Source organism: Pungitius pungitius, chromosome 11, assembly GCF_949316345.1.
Source record: "Pungitius pungitius chromosome 11, fPunPun2.1, whole genome shotgun sequence".
In the NCBI taxonomy this organism is placed as follows: domain Eukaryota; kingdom Metazoa; phylum Chordata; class Actinopteri; order Perciformes; family Gasterosteidae; genus Pungitius; species Pungitius pungitius.
Genome location: NC_084910.1, coordinates 7,085,101 through 7,101,948, shown reverse-complemented (window position 1 = coordinate 7,101,948; position 16,848 = coordinate 7,085,101). Strand labels below are relative to the sequence as shown.

Genomic DNA, 16,848 nt, shown 5'->3' with positions numbered 1-16,848 from the left:
CCCCACAGACGCAGATGAGTCCTCGACGTTTGTGACCGGCATCGTCCTGTTCAGGAACCTGGGCAGCATTCTGACTCTTCAGAGGTGAGACTGCTCACGGAGAGTCACCCAGGCTTTGTTTCCCTGTTCTCGTCAACAATTCTTTACTGTATGTGGAACATAGAGGGGTGTAATCAGGCATAGAAGTCAGGGACGGAAAATGGGTGGAACATTTTGCTTCAGGCCTGGAACGTGGAATACTTCAGAGGACTGCATTGCATCTCTGTTCATGGGAATTCAATTAATATTCATTGAGGTCAAGTTAGAGCGAATTAGCTCAAGCAAAGGCCCAAAACAACACAACAACGTCTAACGTCTAAGTTGTATTAACATCTCTTTGAAGTCCACAAATATAAATAACACAAACTATACTAATAAACATTTTTTACTTATTTTATTACATTAAAAATATTGACCTTTCACTTCATATAAGAATAATGAATGGACCTGCAGCTGTAATTAAATGAATTCAGGTGTGAAGGGATGTCACCCAAAAAAGCTACTATATATTATTACATATCATCTTATCTAATAACATACAGTACATTTGTGTGCACTTATTGAAGCTATTGAAGCTTTGTTCCTCTCTGAAGATTCTTTGTCTGGGAATGAACTCTTGTTGGGATTATCTAAAGTTTACTTTTCTGTGCCTCAGTTTTGTATGTGAGACATACTATTTGTGTACTTCCTGTGGAAGGATAAAAATGCATTCCATTTCTGGCTAAAGGTTGTGGTCCTGGCCGTGTTCCATAAGTGACATGAACTCAAGGACTGATGCAGATACAGAAGCATCTCTTATCTCCATAAAAAGTCTTTGTCTCTTTGAAAACAGAGTGCATGTGTGTGCTTGTGCAAAGTTGAACGTGTGCTTCTGGAAACCGAAAGAGGGACCTCACCAGTCCTCCATTGGCTCTTGGATGGCTGTTGCTTTTCTTTTCCTCCTTTTTCTGCATTGGAGTCCACCCTCCTTTCAAGACAAAAAGGAGATGAGTGTGAGGAGAGACTAGATGACACAAACATTTTATTTGACCGATTGTGTTTTGGAATGCTGAGGATACAGTGAGGATGCGAGGAGCCGCAGAATGGAGCGTGGCCGACTGGAAGCTTTTGGTGTCGGGACTTCCAGGAGCAATTCACTTTTTTACCCGATTGTCTCCTCCCGCATGATTGATAGCACCTAAAAAGCAAAAATTGCAATGCATACTAAGCAGACAGGGAGAATGTAAAAATAGAACACCACCAAAAGACAATGCGGACCGCTTCAGGTGCTGCAGGAACTCATAAACTCATCTGCAGCGGATGAGCCACAAATCTAAAGTCTCAAAAACCCACTAAACCCTTAGAGCCGCGATGACCATGAAGCTGTGGTCGTTCTGTAGTAGGCCTCTACTCAACCATCTGAGGCCAAAAACCAAGACGAATGGAGGATAGATTATAACATGTCAGTTTGACTTCACTACCATATGCTGTGATGTCCTTGAATGGAAAAGGCTGAAACATCATCATCGTCATCATCATCTTCACAGCGGCTACAAAAAGGAGCGCAGCTCTCCAAGCAACTTATAAAAATGTTTAAATGTTTTCAGAGGCAACATGTGAACGGGGCCTCAAGCTGCTCCAGGGAGGTGGTTTAGCATTTTGTGAAGGTGTGGGGCCGTTACTAATCTAATCTCAGTCGTGGGAGATTTTGCTTTCATAGAATAATGAGGCCAAGAAAATGTTAAATGCTAATGAGCTATTAATAGCATGTAGCATGTAGCTAATAGCATCAAGTTACCATGACCATTGGGATGGCAACGCTAGCAACTGTGTGCAGATTACACAATGAGGTCTTCTACCCCCCCTTCAGGAACAGCACGGTCCTCAACTCCAAGGTCCTCTCAGTGACCATCAAGCCCAGCCCGGCTTCCCTCTCTGCTCCGGTTGTAGTGGAGTTTTCTCACCTGTACAACGTGAGTGACCTTCCTCTTCAAGCGATTCCAGTGATTTGGCTCTTAATATGTCATCATGCAGCCGTGACTTCTTTCTGCTCCCCCTGCATCAGGGCACCACTAACCAGACCTGCTTATCCTGGGATGAGAGAGACGGGTAAGACCTTCTAAATTGTTGAGTTGTTAATCTGTTATATTTGTGACCCCAAGTTTGGGAACCACTGCATTAGCAAACGTTTTACTTCCTCATCTAAACTGTAGCTCATTACGGCATCTGACTGGAGGATTAGGAGCGCCAGTTTAGTTTTACCTGCAAAGAATATTGTGCTGTAAACCGTATATCGTACATGGCAGCAACATCAACATGAACCAGACCCCCCAGTCTGGAGGAGCATCAGGTCCGACATGCGGCGCCCTGACCACGGAGACCAGGGCTCGTTTCTGGGTGAAATAATAAGTCAATATTGACTTATATGTCACGTAACTTGCATAAACAAAATAATGCATACAAGTTGCAGTATAGTTAAAGAAATGAAGTAGTATATCATGAATTAAAGGCAACAGCCAACAGAAAAGTGTTCATATGAAGCCGCTGAGAGTCTCAGCAGACCTGCAGCTTTCTGGGACTTTGTTCCAGATGTTTGGAGCAGAAGAACTAAAGCTGCTGCTTCATGTTTGGTTCTGACTCTGGAACAGGAAGGAGACCCTAATCCGGAAGACCTGGGTAGTCAGGATGGTTCATAAGGTAGCAGCCATTTAGTGCTTTATAAAACAACAGCGGGATTTTAAAGTCAAGTCCTTGTTGGACAGGAAGCCGTGTAAAGACCTCAGATCTGGAGTGATGGGATCCATTTTCTTGGTCCTAGTAAGGACTGAAGTTGCAGCGTTCTGACTGACGTTTTAAGGAGACCAGTGAACACACCAATACAATAGTCCAGTCTACTGAAGATGAATGCAGGGACACGCCTATACAAATCCTGTAGGGACATGAATTCTCTATTCCTTGGGGATTTTGTAGTTGTCTTTATTTGGCTGTTAACATGGAGGTCAGAAGCCTACTGGTTGGTTTGCTGTGAAGACAAAACAAGGAGTAACTGTTTGTTTAAGAGTTAAAACAACATCTGTACACAGGAAAGAGCCCGGTTCAAATGTTCTTACATCAGGTTGATGTCCCCACAGGGATTAATGAAGGAATGAAGGACACTTTGTTCTTCTCCTTCTTCCCAGTGCATGGTTCGTATTCTATTGTAGTCATTCAATGGAACACAGGTCTACACAGCATCAGGGAAGCAAGGGAACGAGGGTTCCACAGGGGGCTCTCTTCTTATTTTGTGCATCGCTCAGAGCTGAGTGCGTTGGACTGCCCTTTTGTGGGGAAACGCTGTCACTGCTACGAAACTCATGCAGCATGTGGAAAATGAAAAGTGTCGCTCACAGCGCTGCTTGTCAAAGCGTCCTGTTGGTGGAAATAGTGTGAGCCTGTGACATGGAGAGTGCTGAGCGAGGGATAGTGAACAAGAAAGAAAGAGGCAAGCGCCCGGCCGCCGTATGGCACCGCAGGATTGGACATTTGCGTTTAGATGGGGGGGGGGGGGGGGCGCACACTTGTGAAGACGAAAAGCACAATATGGGACAGCGTTGAATGTAAGCCGTGCCAATAGGGAACAGGTTTAAAGAAGCAGGCCTTTATTGGATTTCCAATCAATTATGGATTAATATTATTTGTTTTACTTTAAATCAATATTAACACCCATTCTCAATCATAGTAAAAGTCATCATTCAATCCAATTCATTTTGTATAGCCCAAAATTGCAAATTACAAATTTGCCTCAGAGGGCTTTACAGTCTGTACACATGCAACATCCTCTGTCCTGAAACCCTCACATCGGCACAGGAAAAAAAACACAATAAATGAAAAACCCTTTCATCGGGAAAAAGGGAAGAAACCTTATGAAGAATGTCAGAGGAGGGATCCCTCTCCCGGATGGACAGACTACACTGGATGTCATGTGTACAGAATGCACAATGTAAAGGATGTACAATACATTCAATTCCTCTAACAAAAATGATACAAATAATTGCAAGTAGCAGAAGAAGTCTAAAGCAGGACCACTTCAGGTAGAACCACCATCAGATAGAACCTTCATCAGATAGAACCTCCATCCACAGAAGCTTCTGTTGTGTGGGAAAGCACAAATACTTTGGGAAAGGGTAATGTTGGTTTATGATGACAGTAATAGTAATAACAATAATATTTAAAATAGTAATAATATTGATGATTGCAGTAGCAGGTATCAGCAGGGCCACAACAGGAGGCAGGAAGAGGGTACAGATGGAACCACGATCTATGGAAACTTGTTAGGCGAGAAACAAAGTTAGTGAAGCCGATTAATGTTTAAAGTAATTAAATGGTATTATTAATGGTGTTAGAAGGGGTAGGTGTCTGCCGGCTATCATGTGCGGGCAGATTTACAGATGAGTGTTTAACCTAAAATACACACTCAAATATCTTCATATGGTAAACTTTGATCTGCTTCGTCTGCTCAGTACCTTTTCCAGTTTCTCTCTTCCAGTACTTTCTGCTTTGCCCTTTTTTTCAGTGAAAGCCATTTTGTGCTGACAATGCTCATTTAAAGCTTCACAGGGTCGTACGTTAATAAAATAGAGTCTCCTGATAGTTCTTACTGATTATGAAGTTTCCTTACAACTTGCATTAACTTGTTTTTTTCACCAGATTTAACTTAATCATCAAGATATATGTATTTACCATCTGGTGACCCTCTAATAAAGCTTGCCTCCTTTGTCTATGTAATGTCACCACCATCAAGCATCAGGAGACAACACAGCAGGAGAGACAATGACAAACGTAGCAAGGACAGAGAATGTAATCTCCGGGGGTGAGGGGCTGGGTTATCTGCCGGGGGGGGACTGTTTAACGCAAAATTAAAATCCATCACGGACAGCAGCTATGATTAATGACCTAATATTAGGGAGAGAAATTGGAGTCTGTGGAGGCGTCCTTGTCATGCTGATAGGAGCTGAGAGGCAGGCAGGGCCTCCACTTGTCCACACTTCAATCTCCTGAAATCAATAAGGAGAACATCTGCAGTGTCGGTCTGTCTTTGTCACTCTCACCAACATTATTACTTCGGCTCAGTTAGTGGAAGTCTTACCTGACGCACTATAAGTACACGAATACCCAACAGTGAGTCGCCCAGCTTATTAAACTATGAAACACTCAGAGATCAAACGGGGCCGCGTAGGTACAAGAAATGCAGTCATTCATGAGAATGTTGGATCACCACTCATCTAGCTTAGCGTACAGATACAGAAATGGTTATGTACTGCACCATATCAATGCTTTATTAGGAGGTTTTACCACGACACCAGAACAATGTTGTACTATAGCAATATAGCATAGCCAGCTACTTTACAAAATGATACTCCACATCTGAGTGGTTCTATTTAGGACTAAAAACAAGCCACACCACAGGCCAGCAAAGCAGAGAGAGGCCAGACAGTGTTCACTAACCAGCCTCCCTTCTCATCATGCAAATCAATCTTGCTGTCTCACTTAATTCACAGAGTCCGTGCTGATGTTGGTGAACTGCCGCAATTCATCAAATACGTCGTTGCGGACGACTGTGGACTTGAATTTTCATCAATTGTTGTAATACAATTACAGAGGAGGACGTGGAGTTCAGTGGGCAGGGGGCATGTTTGTTTACCACTCATGAATATTATAGTGGCTGCACACAAACCTCTGTATTTATATTCAAAGCATTCTTAGTGTTGCAGCTCGTATGGCAGCCAACGCTGTCACCTGACTGGGTTCAGGCCACGGACGGATCCACCCAGTATTTGGTCGCAGTTGTAATCTCGTGGTGTAATCCTCGTCTACAGTATACCACGGCGTTACCCTTGTTTTGGGGAATTTTAAGCTTTAGATTTAAAAAGAACTCGACCCATGACGTTCTTGATTTCTCTCTGGTGTCCTATTGGTTAGTTTTAATACAGTAATGATTATAAGCATATATTTTTTCGTGTTGAAATGTAAACATGATATCTACAGGGCCACTTAAACATTCTGGTAACATAACGTTGGGGGGCTTTCAAGAGGAAGTAAAAATGTATACAGTTCAAATGGAAGCAGCAGAGGTGGAAACACTGAATTTGAGTCCCTGGTTTATGGGCCAAGTTTCAAAAACCTTCAATCCTACAACTCCCACAATGCAAAGTGGCATGTCCTAATAATGCAAGGTGTCTGTTGGAGATGTGTAGTTTCCCGAGCTCAAGCCGAGATAACCCCGATCAATGGATGGTTACATAGAGTGCTGAAGGAACAAGTCCCAAATCTAATGAGTCTGCATTTTTGGTGTTTGTCTTTTGGTGTGTTTTGTTCCACATTATCCAAATACATCAGTAAATAACTGATTCATCTCAAATCTTTAGTTTATCGTTTTAGTTTTGAAGTTAAGAAAGTCTGGAAAAGGAAAATGTTTGCATTGGCCGCAAAAGAAATATTCCATGCAGAACTATATACCATTTCATGAAATATTAAGAGTCATGGTCCGGGTGCTCATTAACTTGCCAATCAATACAGCAAGTTCATGCTGAGATATCAATGATTAGATGTTTGCTGTTGGGGTTTTAAAATAATCCCTAAACATGTTATTATAACCAAAACATCACGCAGGGCTCCTCCTCGTCACGCCTTTTTTCATACAAGCTCCTTATTATTCCCTCTGAGCTGGCAGACTGCTTTTCATCCATGTGGCTTGTTCTTGGCAGAGGACATTCTTCCATGCGGGGCTGCTGGACCGGCACCGTAATTATCCAATTAGACTGTGGGGCGAGACTGTCCGCGGCCCCTGTGAGGCTCACACAGAGGCCTAATCACGTCAGCCGCACACACAAACTGCACCGAGTCCTAATATATTGGATTTCTGTTAGAGGTGATGTGCTAATGTCAGCACTGAGTCACCTCCCGGGTCCAAGTCTGTCACACCCCCACCCCCACACACGCTACCAAACACAGGCTGCGGACGGTGCCTATGAAGTCATGGGACCAGCAAGCCACTGTTTGACAGTTCGTCATCTATCATATGATGATACGATACAATATAATTAAAGCATACTTCCCTAGAGTTCTGCAGTATAGGACACATTCCAATGAAGCCAGGTGCAATAAATTGGGGATGAAATAGAAGTCAGACTCCAGCACAGAACTACTCCACCTGATGCTATCTTCATTATTTCATTTGTCAATATGTAGATGTTGATCTGCCAGTGGATTATATAAATCTGTCGCCGTCGTTACAATTCATTCAACGGCCTTTTCATCAATTTGACATGTTTGCTTAATTTCTGTGTGCGATGAAGCGGCGTGAGGCCAGTCTGTGTTTCCTGCCTAAGTGTGAAAGGTGTCAAATTAGCAAACCCTGCAGAAACAGCGTGTGAAACCGCTTTGATTCAGTAACAAAACAATGGAAAGTCAATGGTGTCGTTTTGTTGTTGAATCAACACCATTGACTTTCTATATTTTTACCTGATTGGGTGCTGAAAGAAAAATGTTGCATTCAACCCACTGTATGTTGTATATATAAGAATGGATCAACATATATTCACAATTTTCCTATAACACAATCCCGTACTAGAGATATTCCAAATGTACATTTGCAGTTTGGAAGCCAGAGAAAATCTAACAACCAGGTGAACGGAAAACCAAATAAAGTGTATAGCTTTAACATGCCAATCAAAGCTTTGCATTTACCATGCCACTGAAGAAGACAAAATCCAATCAGAACTGGACACTCCATCTTCATCTTAATCTTGTGTTGGTGGTTGTTAGCTTGCAGTTATCAGATGAACAGCAGGAGCCAGACTCCTGTCCCCAATATCACAAAACTTCATCAATATGTTCCTTATATTTCCACGTGGATGGGTGGCTCAAACAAAGGAATTTCAGTCATTAAACATTTTCCATCAATTTGCGGTTTCTAAAGCACCAATCCACCCAAACACCCTGAGCACATAATGAATAAATTGTTGTATTTAATTGCTTGTCATATTAGGAAAGGAAACATGTGTAATGGATAACATGGGGGCATTTGAGTGCCTCAGTATGTCAGGGAACCAGCATGCATGGAACCGTATAGGGCTACAGCCCAAAAAGGGTAACCATTCATTTTATTAATTACACCTGCCTTCAAGTTGTTTCTGCGATATGATCTATTGTCAGTTGCCAGCAGGTGTAATTTGTTGTTTCCATGGAAACAGCTAATGGGGTGAATTTGTCAGTTTTCAGGCTCAGTCTTTGTTACCTGCTTTCATAATCAATGCAAATACATTTCGTTAGCACAACCTGTAGTTCACTGCTCATTTTTGTAAAAATAGTGTGCAAACATTGTTATTATTAAAAGTCATATATATTTATATATATATTTAATTATTTTAAATTTTTGGTAGCCTACTGGCGCACTACCCAGACGTCCTAAACCCCTGATAGTCCTACTAATGATGAGCTAATAAGAACGTCGCGCGGTCGGCCGTGTGTCCGCTCGGACACGTGCAGCACGCCGCCTCGCAGCCTCCTCCTCCCGCCTTCAGCTCGCGCGCTGCGCCTCCGCCCGCTACCGGCGCTCATGTAAAGTGGATTAAATAGCCGCAAATGCAACGCGGTGGGATTTGAACTGCTGTCTTTGATTCCGTTATTCCGGGACTGTCTCGTTATTCACCGCATCGCCTCTCTCCCCGTGTGTGCGCGTGTGTGTGTGTGTGTGTGTGCGTGCGTGTGTTTCTCCCGTGCAGCTCCTCTCTGCTGGGATCCTGGTCTGCCAGGGGCTGCAAAGCCGTGCTCGTCGACTCATTTCGAACCAAATGCGTGTGTGACAGACTGTCCACCTTCGCCATCTTAGCACGGCTCAACCCAGAGATGGTAAGTCGGAGACCTCCCTTCACGTCCTAAATCTGCCTTTGTTTGTACGGCCGGGTTTATATGTGAATGCATCAGCTTTTTTTTGGCTGTTTTTCTCGCTCCAAAGGGCGTCATTGTCATGACATATCAACAGACCCCCCTCCCCTCCTCCCCCCTCCGCGTCTCCACGCTGAAGCCATGCTGCAAGGTTATTAACGTTGGGTTGTGATAGCCCTGCCAAGGGTGAGGTTTCCTTTGTGTGTCTGCGTGTGGGGGGGATTGCACCTAGAAGGAGATGTTTGAGGACATGCACACAGCTCTGTGCTGTGTGTGTGTGTACTAAGATGGTGCTCTTCACTGTCAGATGCACTCAATGTGGCAGGTGGGATTTAACATCATGTTATAGCTGCATGCCCCCCCCCCCCCTTTCCTCCCCACATTGTTGCTATTCCATCACAGCATATTTTTACATGTTATTTGTCAACGATGTCTCCATGGTTACCAGGCCTCAATGAAGAAGGTGCTGCATGACGACCCGGTAATCTGCACAAAAAAAGCCCATTTGAAAATGGTTACTAACGTCGGCTACAGAATGGCTGCAGCTGTGCGAGAGAGAGAGAGAGAGAGAGAGAGAGAGAGAGAGAGAGAGAGAGAGAGAGAGAGAGAGAGAGAATGAAACATACCACAGCAGTGTCCCGTTGACCCAAACCTGCCCCGGTTCCTTTGGGTAAAGGGGAGTGTCTTTGTGGGGGATTTTCATTCAGTGCGATTAGTTATTATTAGACTTGAAATTGCCTTGGAAGCAGTTTGTTCACCAGTTGCCCTGGTAACAGCCGTGGCACCAAGGCTTTCTTAAAGACACAGGGGGTAGGGGGGACCAGACAGCTTGTAGGTGCAGACGAAGGGTTGAGGCCACCCTAGTGTGTTCCATTTGCACTGTGTGCTCTTTGAGATAAAGTTATTGGTTCATCGATGAATTGGTCGACCGAGAAGTCAGTGAAAATTTAAAGGAATAGTGTAGCATTTTGTAAAGTACCGGCTAAGATAGCATAGCGTAAAGACTGGAAGCAGGAGGTTCAGTTTTTGTGTAAAAATAAGCACACAAATGGAAATATAACCATGTTAATTTGTGGTTTTCTTGGGAAGTCAATTGCTAGAACTAGTTTTTAACCAAAACGTTTATCCGTCTGTCTTTGTGGGCAGCATCTCCATCGAGCATAGCCATTTACTAATGGTACTACAGATCTGAAGATGCACACTGTGCCCTGCTGTTTTTGGCCAATATACTATAGTTCCACAATACAGCATCCCCCCCATGTGTTTTTTACCTTAAAAATAGTTGGCTAGCGTTTTTTTTCCTGCCTCCAGTCTTTATGCTTCGCTAGACTAAGCGTGTTTTGTTTCTGCTCCATGCACACTCCAAAGTCATGAGATTGCTTAGAATTGGTACAGCTGATTACTTGCTTGTTATTAATGTATATGTGTTAGTGTTTTAACGTTTGGCGGTCAGTCATTGTCAGACATGTGTAATGTAGGATGTGTAATGTCCGACTATGAGGGTTGGGGTTGTGTATTTTAGAGCAGTTGTGGGACTTTCGTGCCTCCCTGCGGCTGGCTCTTAGCGGAACAGCGAGCAGAGCTCGCCACTGCAGGTCCAGGGTGGCAGAGAAGCTGGTCCTGGGTCCGTCCCCTGAGGGCTGGTCGCAGGCGGAGGCCCAGGTGTAAAACCAGGTGGAGTCTGAGGGGAAGGACTTTAAATTCATCAATTGAACCTAGTGTTCACTGCGGTGGCAACCATTGCAACCGTTAGAAAAAGCTGTATAGAAAATAATCTCCCGATTGATGGTTGTGTTTACTCGTGCTGGTCATCTAAAACCATTAGTATTACATTTTGATTGTTCTGTTTAAGTCAAGAGTAGTAATAGTAACTTCACGGCAAAATGAATGCACCCCCTCGACATCGAATCATTTTAGAATTATATTCTGGTGGACCTTTCGGATTCCAAGGACATTTTCATCATCAAATCATGAGATTCTCAAGAAAGTTAGGGTCGTCTTGAATTTACACATTCGTATCTGAATATCAATATGGATTGGCATAACATGACTTGCCATGACGGTTGGCACATGGGTTGTAAATGGGAAACCAGTTCTGCGACGTGTCTACTTTGGGATGGAGAAATAGCTACCATTGCATAGCTTGTGTTTTTACTTCATGAAAGTTGATCTCTTATGGTCATCTAAAAAAGCCTCGTTCATTCTGTTGGTTCTTAGCTCCAACCTGTTGCGCCAGAAATCGGGCTTTAAAATGCTGACTTGTAGGCTTTAATCTAGAGCTGCAACTAACGATTATTTTAATAATCGATTCATCTGTCGATTATTTGTTCGATTAATCGATGAATCGGATAAAAAAATAAAAAAATGTAAAAACATTAATTTCCAACCCTTTATTGAAAAATAGAACTGACTGTGCACTTTCTAAATATGTTTTGCACTAACAGATTGCTCCTTGAACATCCCTAAGTAAGCAAATAAAATAGACTAACACAAAAAACATACACACATCGCATGATGTATACTTTACAGCCGCCAAATTAAATATATTAGGCACAAAATCATGAATCATTGCCGTGGTGCTCCCGTGCCAGGCCATGTCGCTTTTGCATATCTTACAATCAGACATGTCAACCCTCCCGAATTTCAAAGCCCCTCCCGAAAATATCCCGGACCGACCTTTCTCCTGATTTCCACCCGGACAACAATATTGCTGCACCACCCGTCACTGGGCGCGCTGTTTCAGACCGAAGAATAATAAAGGTTACACCTTGAAGTCGAGCGCGGCGATTAGAACGTAAAACTACTGGCGCTGCAAAGAAAACCGCAGCACCCCCCCCCCGTTGCCCGCTAGGACCCGCACCCCCCATTTCAGATCGCATTGGCTTCTCTTCCTCCGCATGTTTCAGAACAGTAGTACGGGTCTCTCCGATGTTCTGCTGCGCGAGCGCTCAACTTTTTTTTTCTCAGCTCTGCGCGGCGCGCGCAACTTTCTTTTAATACTCAAACATAATAGTCGCGCGACACAACGAATCGATAATGAAATTCGTTGCCAACGCTTTTAATAATCGATTCTAATCGATTTCATCGATTCGTTGTTGCAGCCATACTTTAATCCTAGACGCTCCACAAACCATTGGTATTTTGACGTCCACAATGTCCGAGCAACCAGTCATTTTGATCATGCTGCCATACTGGTGTTAGCATTTAGCTTCCTAGAGGCATGGCAACAGACTCATCATCTCATTCTTCTTCTCCTGTTCTAACCCAGCTACATCAGTGAAATATGAATACAGTGAATAGTTATCAGTGGGTAGTGGGGCGTCACAGGAGGCAGCCTGGAGGCTTCTCTACGCCCCTGAGAGGAAGCTCTTCACCCTCCCCCTTTGGCTGTCGCCTTTTTCCACAAGTTCCGTTATTTAGTGAGAACGCCTCGGACTCCAAGCTAATTATTCCAACTGCAACACGTAGTAGCTTCTAAATGGCCCAGCCGCTCCGTCTGCACCGAGACTCCTACAGCCCCCGCATGATAAATACCCCAACCTCTGTTTCTCCTCTCCTCCCCCCACCCTCCTCTCTTCTAATCTTTACGCCTTCAGTCATTTCACCACTCCATTTCTCACTCCCAGTGGCTGCATGCATGTGAGCTCTTCCCCTGTGCTTAGTACTTCATTCACTCTCTGGCTGCCTCCCCTAGCGCCCATCTTGCTCAGTCCAACCACGCTGCAGGCTTTCAGAAGGGAATAATGCACTGCAGTCAAAGGCAGAGCCCCCAAAACCTGAGCCCAACTTACTGCAACCGCTAGATATGTGTGTGTTTGTGTGTGTTGCATGGGAAGAGGATGAATGGACGCGCTTGTATCATCGTGGATGCTGTCAGCCTTTTTCTCCCGTTGTAGCGTGTCGTCAGGACGGACGCAGGGACAAGCCCCCGGGCCAATTAGCCCACCCTGAGAAAACAGGCCTGCACGCGCTTTAAAGGCCAACTGGCCAAAGAAGGGTCATCATACTCAGATTCCAGGATCAATTCATCCATGTTTCCTCTCGGAAACTAGTAGATCTACAATACAGATTCAATGGACCGAATGAAACGTAATCCACCCAACAGCATGTGAAGCTCAATGGTTCTGATGCCTGCTTTGTTCATCCTGAAAAAGACACTTTGCGGTTTCAGGGTTAGATGCAGTAGTATTGCTTCCTGGAGTCCGTGCAAGCTGCTGTTGGTTAACAGTCTGAGCATTACCAGTCTCTTACTGTGAAATAAAGAAGATAGCGTTTGAGCCTAGTTTATGGTTCTGCAAGAGCCCCTTGCGCGTCTTTTCACCCCCTCTTGCATGTCTGCGTGTGTCGACCAATTTTAGTAGACTTGCGTCAAAAGCTACGCAAGCCTCACGCAGCCCGCAAGGCTGTGATTGTTCTGCTGACTACATCCTTTCAGGAGTCTCACATTTCCGGTTTCATAGCATAATACCACCATTATTAAAACAAAGATTTGAATGAGTTTTTGTTGGAAGAAATTTGTAAATTTGACCACTGATACAACCGGTCATTGGTGGACTATAAGGATGCGCGGATAGCCTCTTAATTCATGGAGGCAGATCTCCGCTCGGTTTGCCGGTCGAGGGGTGAACAAAGTTGTGGAGGACAATGTCCTGACTGGAGCTCCATACCCAATACGTTAATCATCATGAATGGCATTATGGGAAATGTTTGTAGAAACTAGTCTGCTCTCAACATGGAGTATTCTGTTTCAAGTCTGTTAGCTTGTTAAACCAAGCTACTGCACAGTGCCACCCCCCCCCCCCCCCCTTTCTGTCGACGCACAGCAAGAGGGCCCCAGGTGTCATGTCAGCTTGGAGGCTTTCTGTGTGGGTTTGCATGTTCCCCGGGACAGCGTGGGCTCCCCCAGCAGTCCACAGCGATGCGCTGAGGAGAGGGGTCAGACCCTGGGGGGCCGTAGGTGTGCGTGGGAGCGGCCCCTGCCTCCACGTGCAGGATGTGCCCTGTGGGGGTCTGGCCACCTGTCCAGGGCAGACCCTGCTGCCAGTCACACCAAGGTGAACATGAAGGATGTTTCGATGTCTGCCCACTTAATGACTAATTATGCCTCAGCTCACAATATAGAGGCAGTATTTTCTAACGTAATTAGCTTCACTTTAAAAAGCAGATTAGATTTCCAACCTGGCCCACTTAATAAGATGCATGAATAACGTTTTCCTAACCATTATATTAGATATCAGGGGGGCTCCCCCTCCCTCTAGAAGGCCAGGTTCATTCAGTCTCATTTTATTTTCTATTTAGCACCAGATCCCAACAGAAGTCATTTAAGGTGAGGAGGAGGTCTCCACCTTCTTCCTCCATTAAACAATCAAAATGTGTATTTATCTCATGTCATTTCTGTCGCTACATGCCCCGATGCGCATGCGGCTGTAAAGTGTTTATAGGTCGATCAGTAGTTTCATCACCCGGCCTATCCATGTGTGTTTCCTGTGTGTGGCCACTAGCCGGACATTTCCACGTGGTGGATGGAGGTCCTGAAGGAGGTCCTAGCGGGGGCCTCTGGGCCTGCTGGTGTAGAGTAATGCAGTCGGGCGCTGTGGTTTGGACGCTGTGTGAGGCGTCCAGCAGAGCGCTGTCATTGGCTGAGTGGGAGGGTAAAGTTTGTGTGTCTCTGCAGACGTCTTTGCACTCCGCTGCACTCGTAATCTTCTCCTCCCCTGCTTTGCTTCTGGAGAAGGAACTCACTGCAGTGCAGATTAATCAGAGGGATTTAATTAACTTGGCCCCGGCACACACATCAAACCTGGAGACAAGACAGGCTATAAACTCAGCTAATTATCTTCTGCTGGAAGGGCAGGGGGAGGGGGGGGGGGGGGGGGTGTGAGACCCCCTCATGCCCTGGTCCCTTCATGCTCTCCCACTCTCCAACCCAACCACCAACCACGATGCTTCATGATTTCATTAGGCCGCCTCACCTTCTTTCCATCTTTCCACCTGCCCACAACGCCACACATCACAGCTTTTAGCAGCCGCTAGCACACAATTTGTGAAACTAAGGAGAGCCATGACTGGTACAAATGACACGTGTCAACTGCACACAGAAGTGATACGAATAAAACGCTTTGGTCTTTTCATTTGCAAGCTGTAAACAAAGACTATACACATAAATGTTACCAGACACAATTACCATTTTCACTCCAGATTCGTCTCCATTTTTGATCAAACCAAAAAGCAAACATGAACTGTGTTAAAGCTACGATTTTAAGATATTTAACCGAATACAAAGGTGCTAGTGATCACAACCATGGGAGTTTCATCTGTAAAGAGAGTAGGAGTAAGGGGCGGGGCTAAGGACGGAATGAATGAAAAGAAAGTGTTTTCATTTGACTCATTGTTTTATTTACAAAAAGTAAGATGTCGGCAGGATGCAGGGCTGTTGTTGCTATAGAAACGCTTTAAGGTGATGGGTACCACACCCTTTTGGCCCGGTTCACATTCTTATTTGCTCTCTATTGTTTTCTTAATGGATTTTAAATTCGTTGTTGTGGTTTGTTTTCTCCATTTTGGCATGAAGGGAAGTGTAAAGAGATTCAACTACAACTTTTAATGGTCATCATCAGGAAGCATTATCTTGATCCTTGTGCCTATTTTTAGAGATCAACTGAAATATCACAAGCAGCATGGGAATAAACACACAGCCTGCAGCAACCAATGTCTGCTGTAGTGTGGAGGGTATTTAGCTGTCAGTCTAAAGGATAGTTAATATCAGCCCTATGGAATGTGTGTGTATGTGGTTTTAGTCATTAATCACCTTGATGTCACCTTGCTCTTTAACCGAGGCTGGAGATTCCTCTCATGGTGTAGAACCCCATACCTGCATGTGCACGGTGTGTGTGTGTACATGTGTGTACGTGCATCACTGCTCATCTTATTCATGTCATTGTGGTGTTCCTGTGGCACGTGGCGTCACCCTGCGACCTCTATGACCTCTACGACCACGCGCCACGCATACAGCCATCTGGGCGGCCACCTCCGCTCCAGCCACACACCAGTCTTTCACGTTGAATGATCAAACAGCGCTTCCTGGCCGCGTTGTTGTCGGCAGAGCCACGCGGCATGAACTTTCTCACAGCATGTTGTGTGCGCTTTACCCTGCTGTAATGTAACCTGCATCAGCAGGCCGGGCCGTCTTTGCTGCAATGCAACAGCCGTGAAACCCCTGGTTTTTATAGCAGTTAGTCTTTAAGGACACCTGTGTTACGTGGATAGCTGCTCCATCAGGAATAACACTTTTCTACATGCTTGTACTTCTACAGTATTACTTCATAAAATATACTTAGTATCTATACTTCATTCATTTAGCAATGCCATTACTACAAAAAGGTAAAAAAGTAAGCAAGAAAAGATAGCAGTAAAAGTATCTTTGTAGATGTGTGCTTTGCCTTGTATCACAAAACATGAGGAATTAGCAGAACGAGGCGTCCGTGTTGCGTATTAATCAGTCAATCCATCTTGATGGCTGAAGTCATGTCAGCCACCTCCAAACCCTCCTCCCCAGCTTCAGCATCCAATCAGAGGGTTCCACTAGAGACCTTTGAGGTTCAACCAGTTCAACATTTTGTCCTGAACGCTCCGTGTGCATGTGTGTGTGTGTGTGTGTGTGTGTGTGCGCCTTCTGATTGAGAATAGTGAGGATGCTGGACACCCTGGAGCTGGATCAGCTGGTGTCTACTAGTCACCTTCACATCCAAAACCTCTGCTTCCATTCATCTAGTTCACGTTATGATATCACAGATTGCAGTACTAGTCTTTTTAATCTGTGGGTAACCATTCCGGAAGTGAACAAAGTGCCTTTGTTGATTTGTTTTGTTATATTGCCCTGTACTGGGACCAGGATGACTGCTGCAC

At 44.7% G+C, this 16,848-nt stretch overlaps 1 protein-coding gene across 8 annotated transcripts in view; it reads left to right on the top strand.

Moving 5' to 3' along the window:
* Positions 1-16,848, top strand: part of adgrb1a (adhesion G protein-coupled receptor B1a) — a 104,514-nt gene that overhangs the window by 66,556 nt on the left and 21,110 nt on the right. For all 8 annotated transcript variants that reach the window (XM_037452948.2, XM_037452943.2, XM_037452941.2 and 5 more), the window contains 4 exons: positions 9-84; positions 1,889-1,991; positions 2,084-2,127; positions 8,781-8,907. In XM_037452948.2, coding sequence (XP_037308845.2) covers positions 9-84; positions 1,889-1,991; positions 2,084-2,127; positions 8,781-8,907 — 350 coding nt within the window. The remainder of the gene's footprint in view (positions 1-8; positions 85-1,888; positions 1,992-2,083; positions 2,128-8,780; positions 8,908-16,848) is intronic.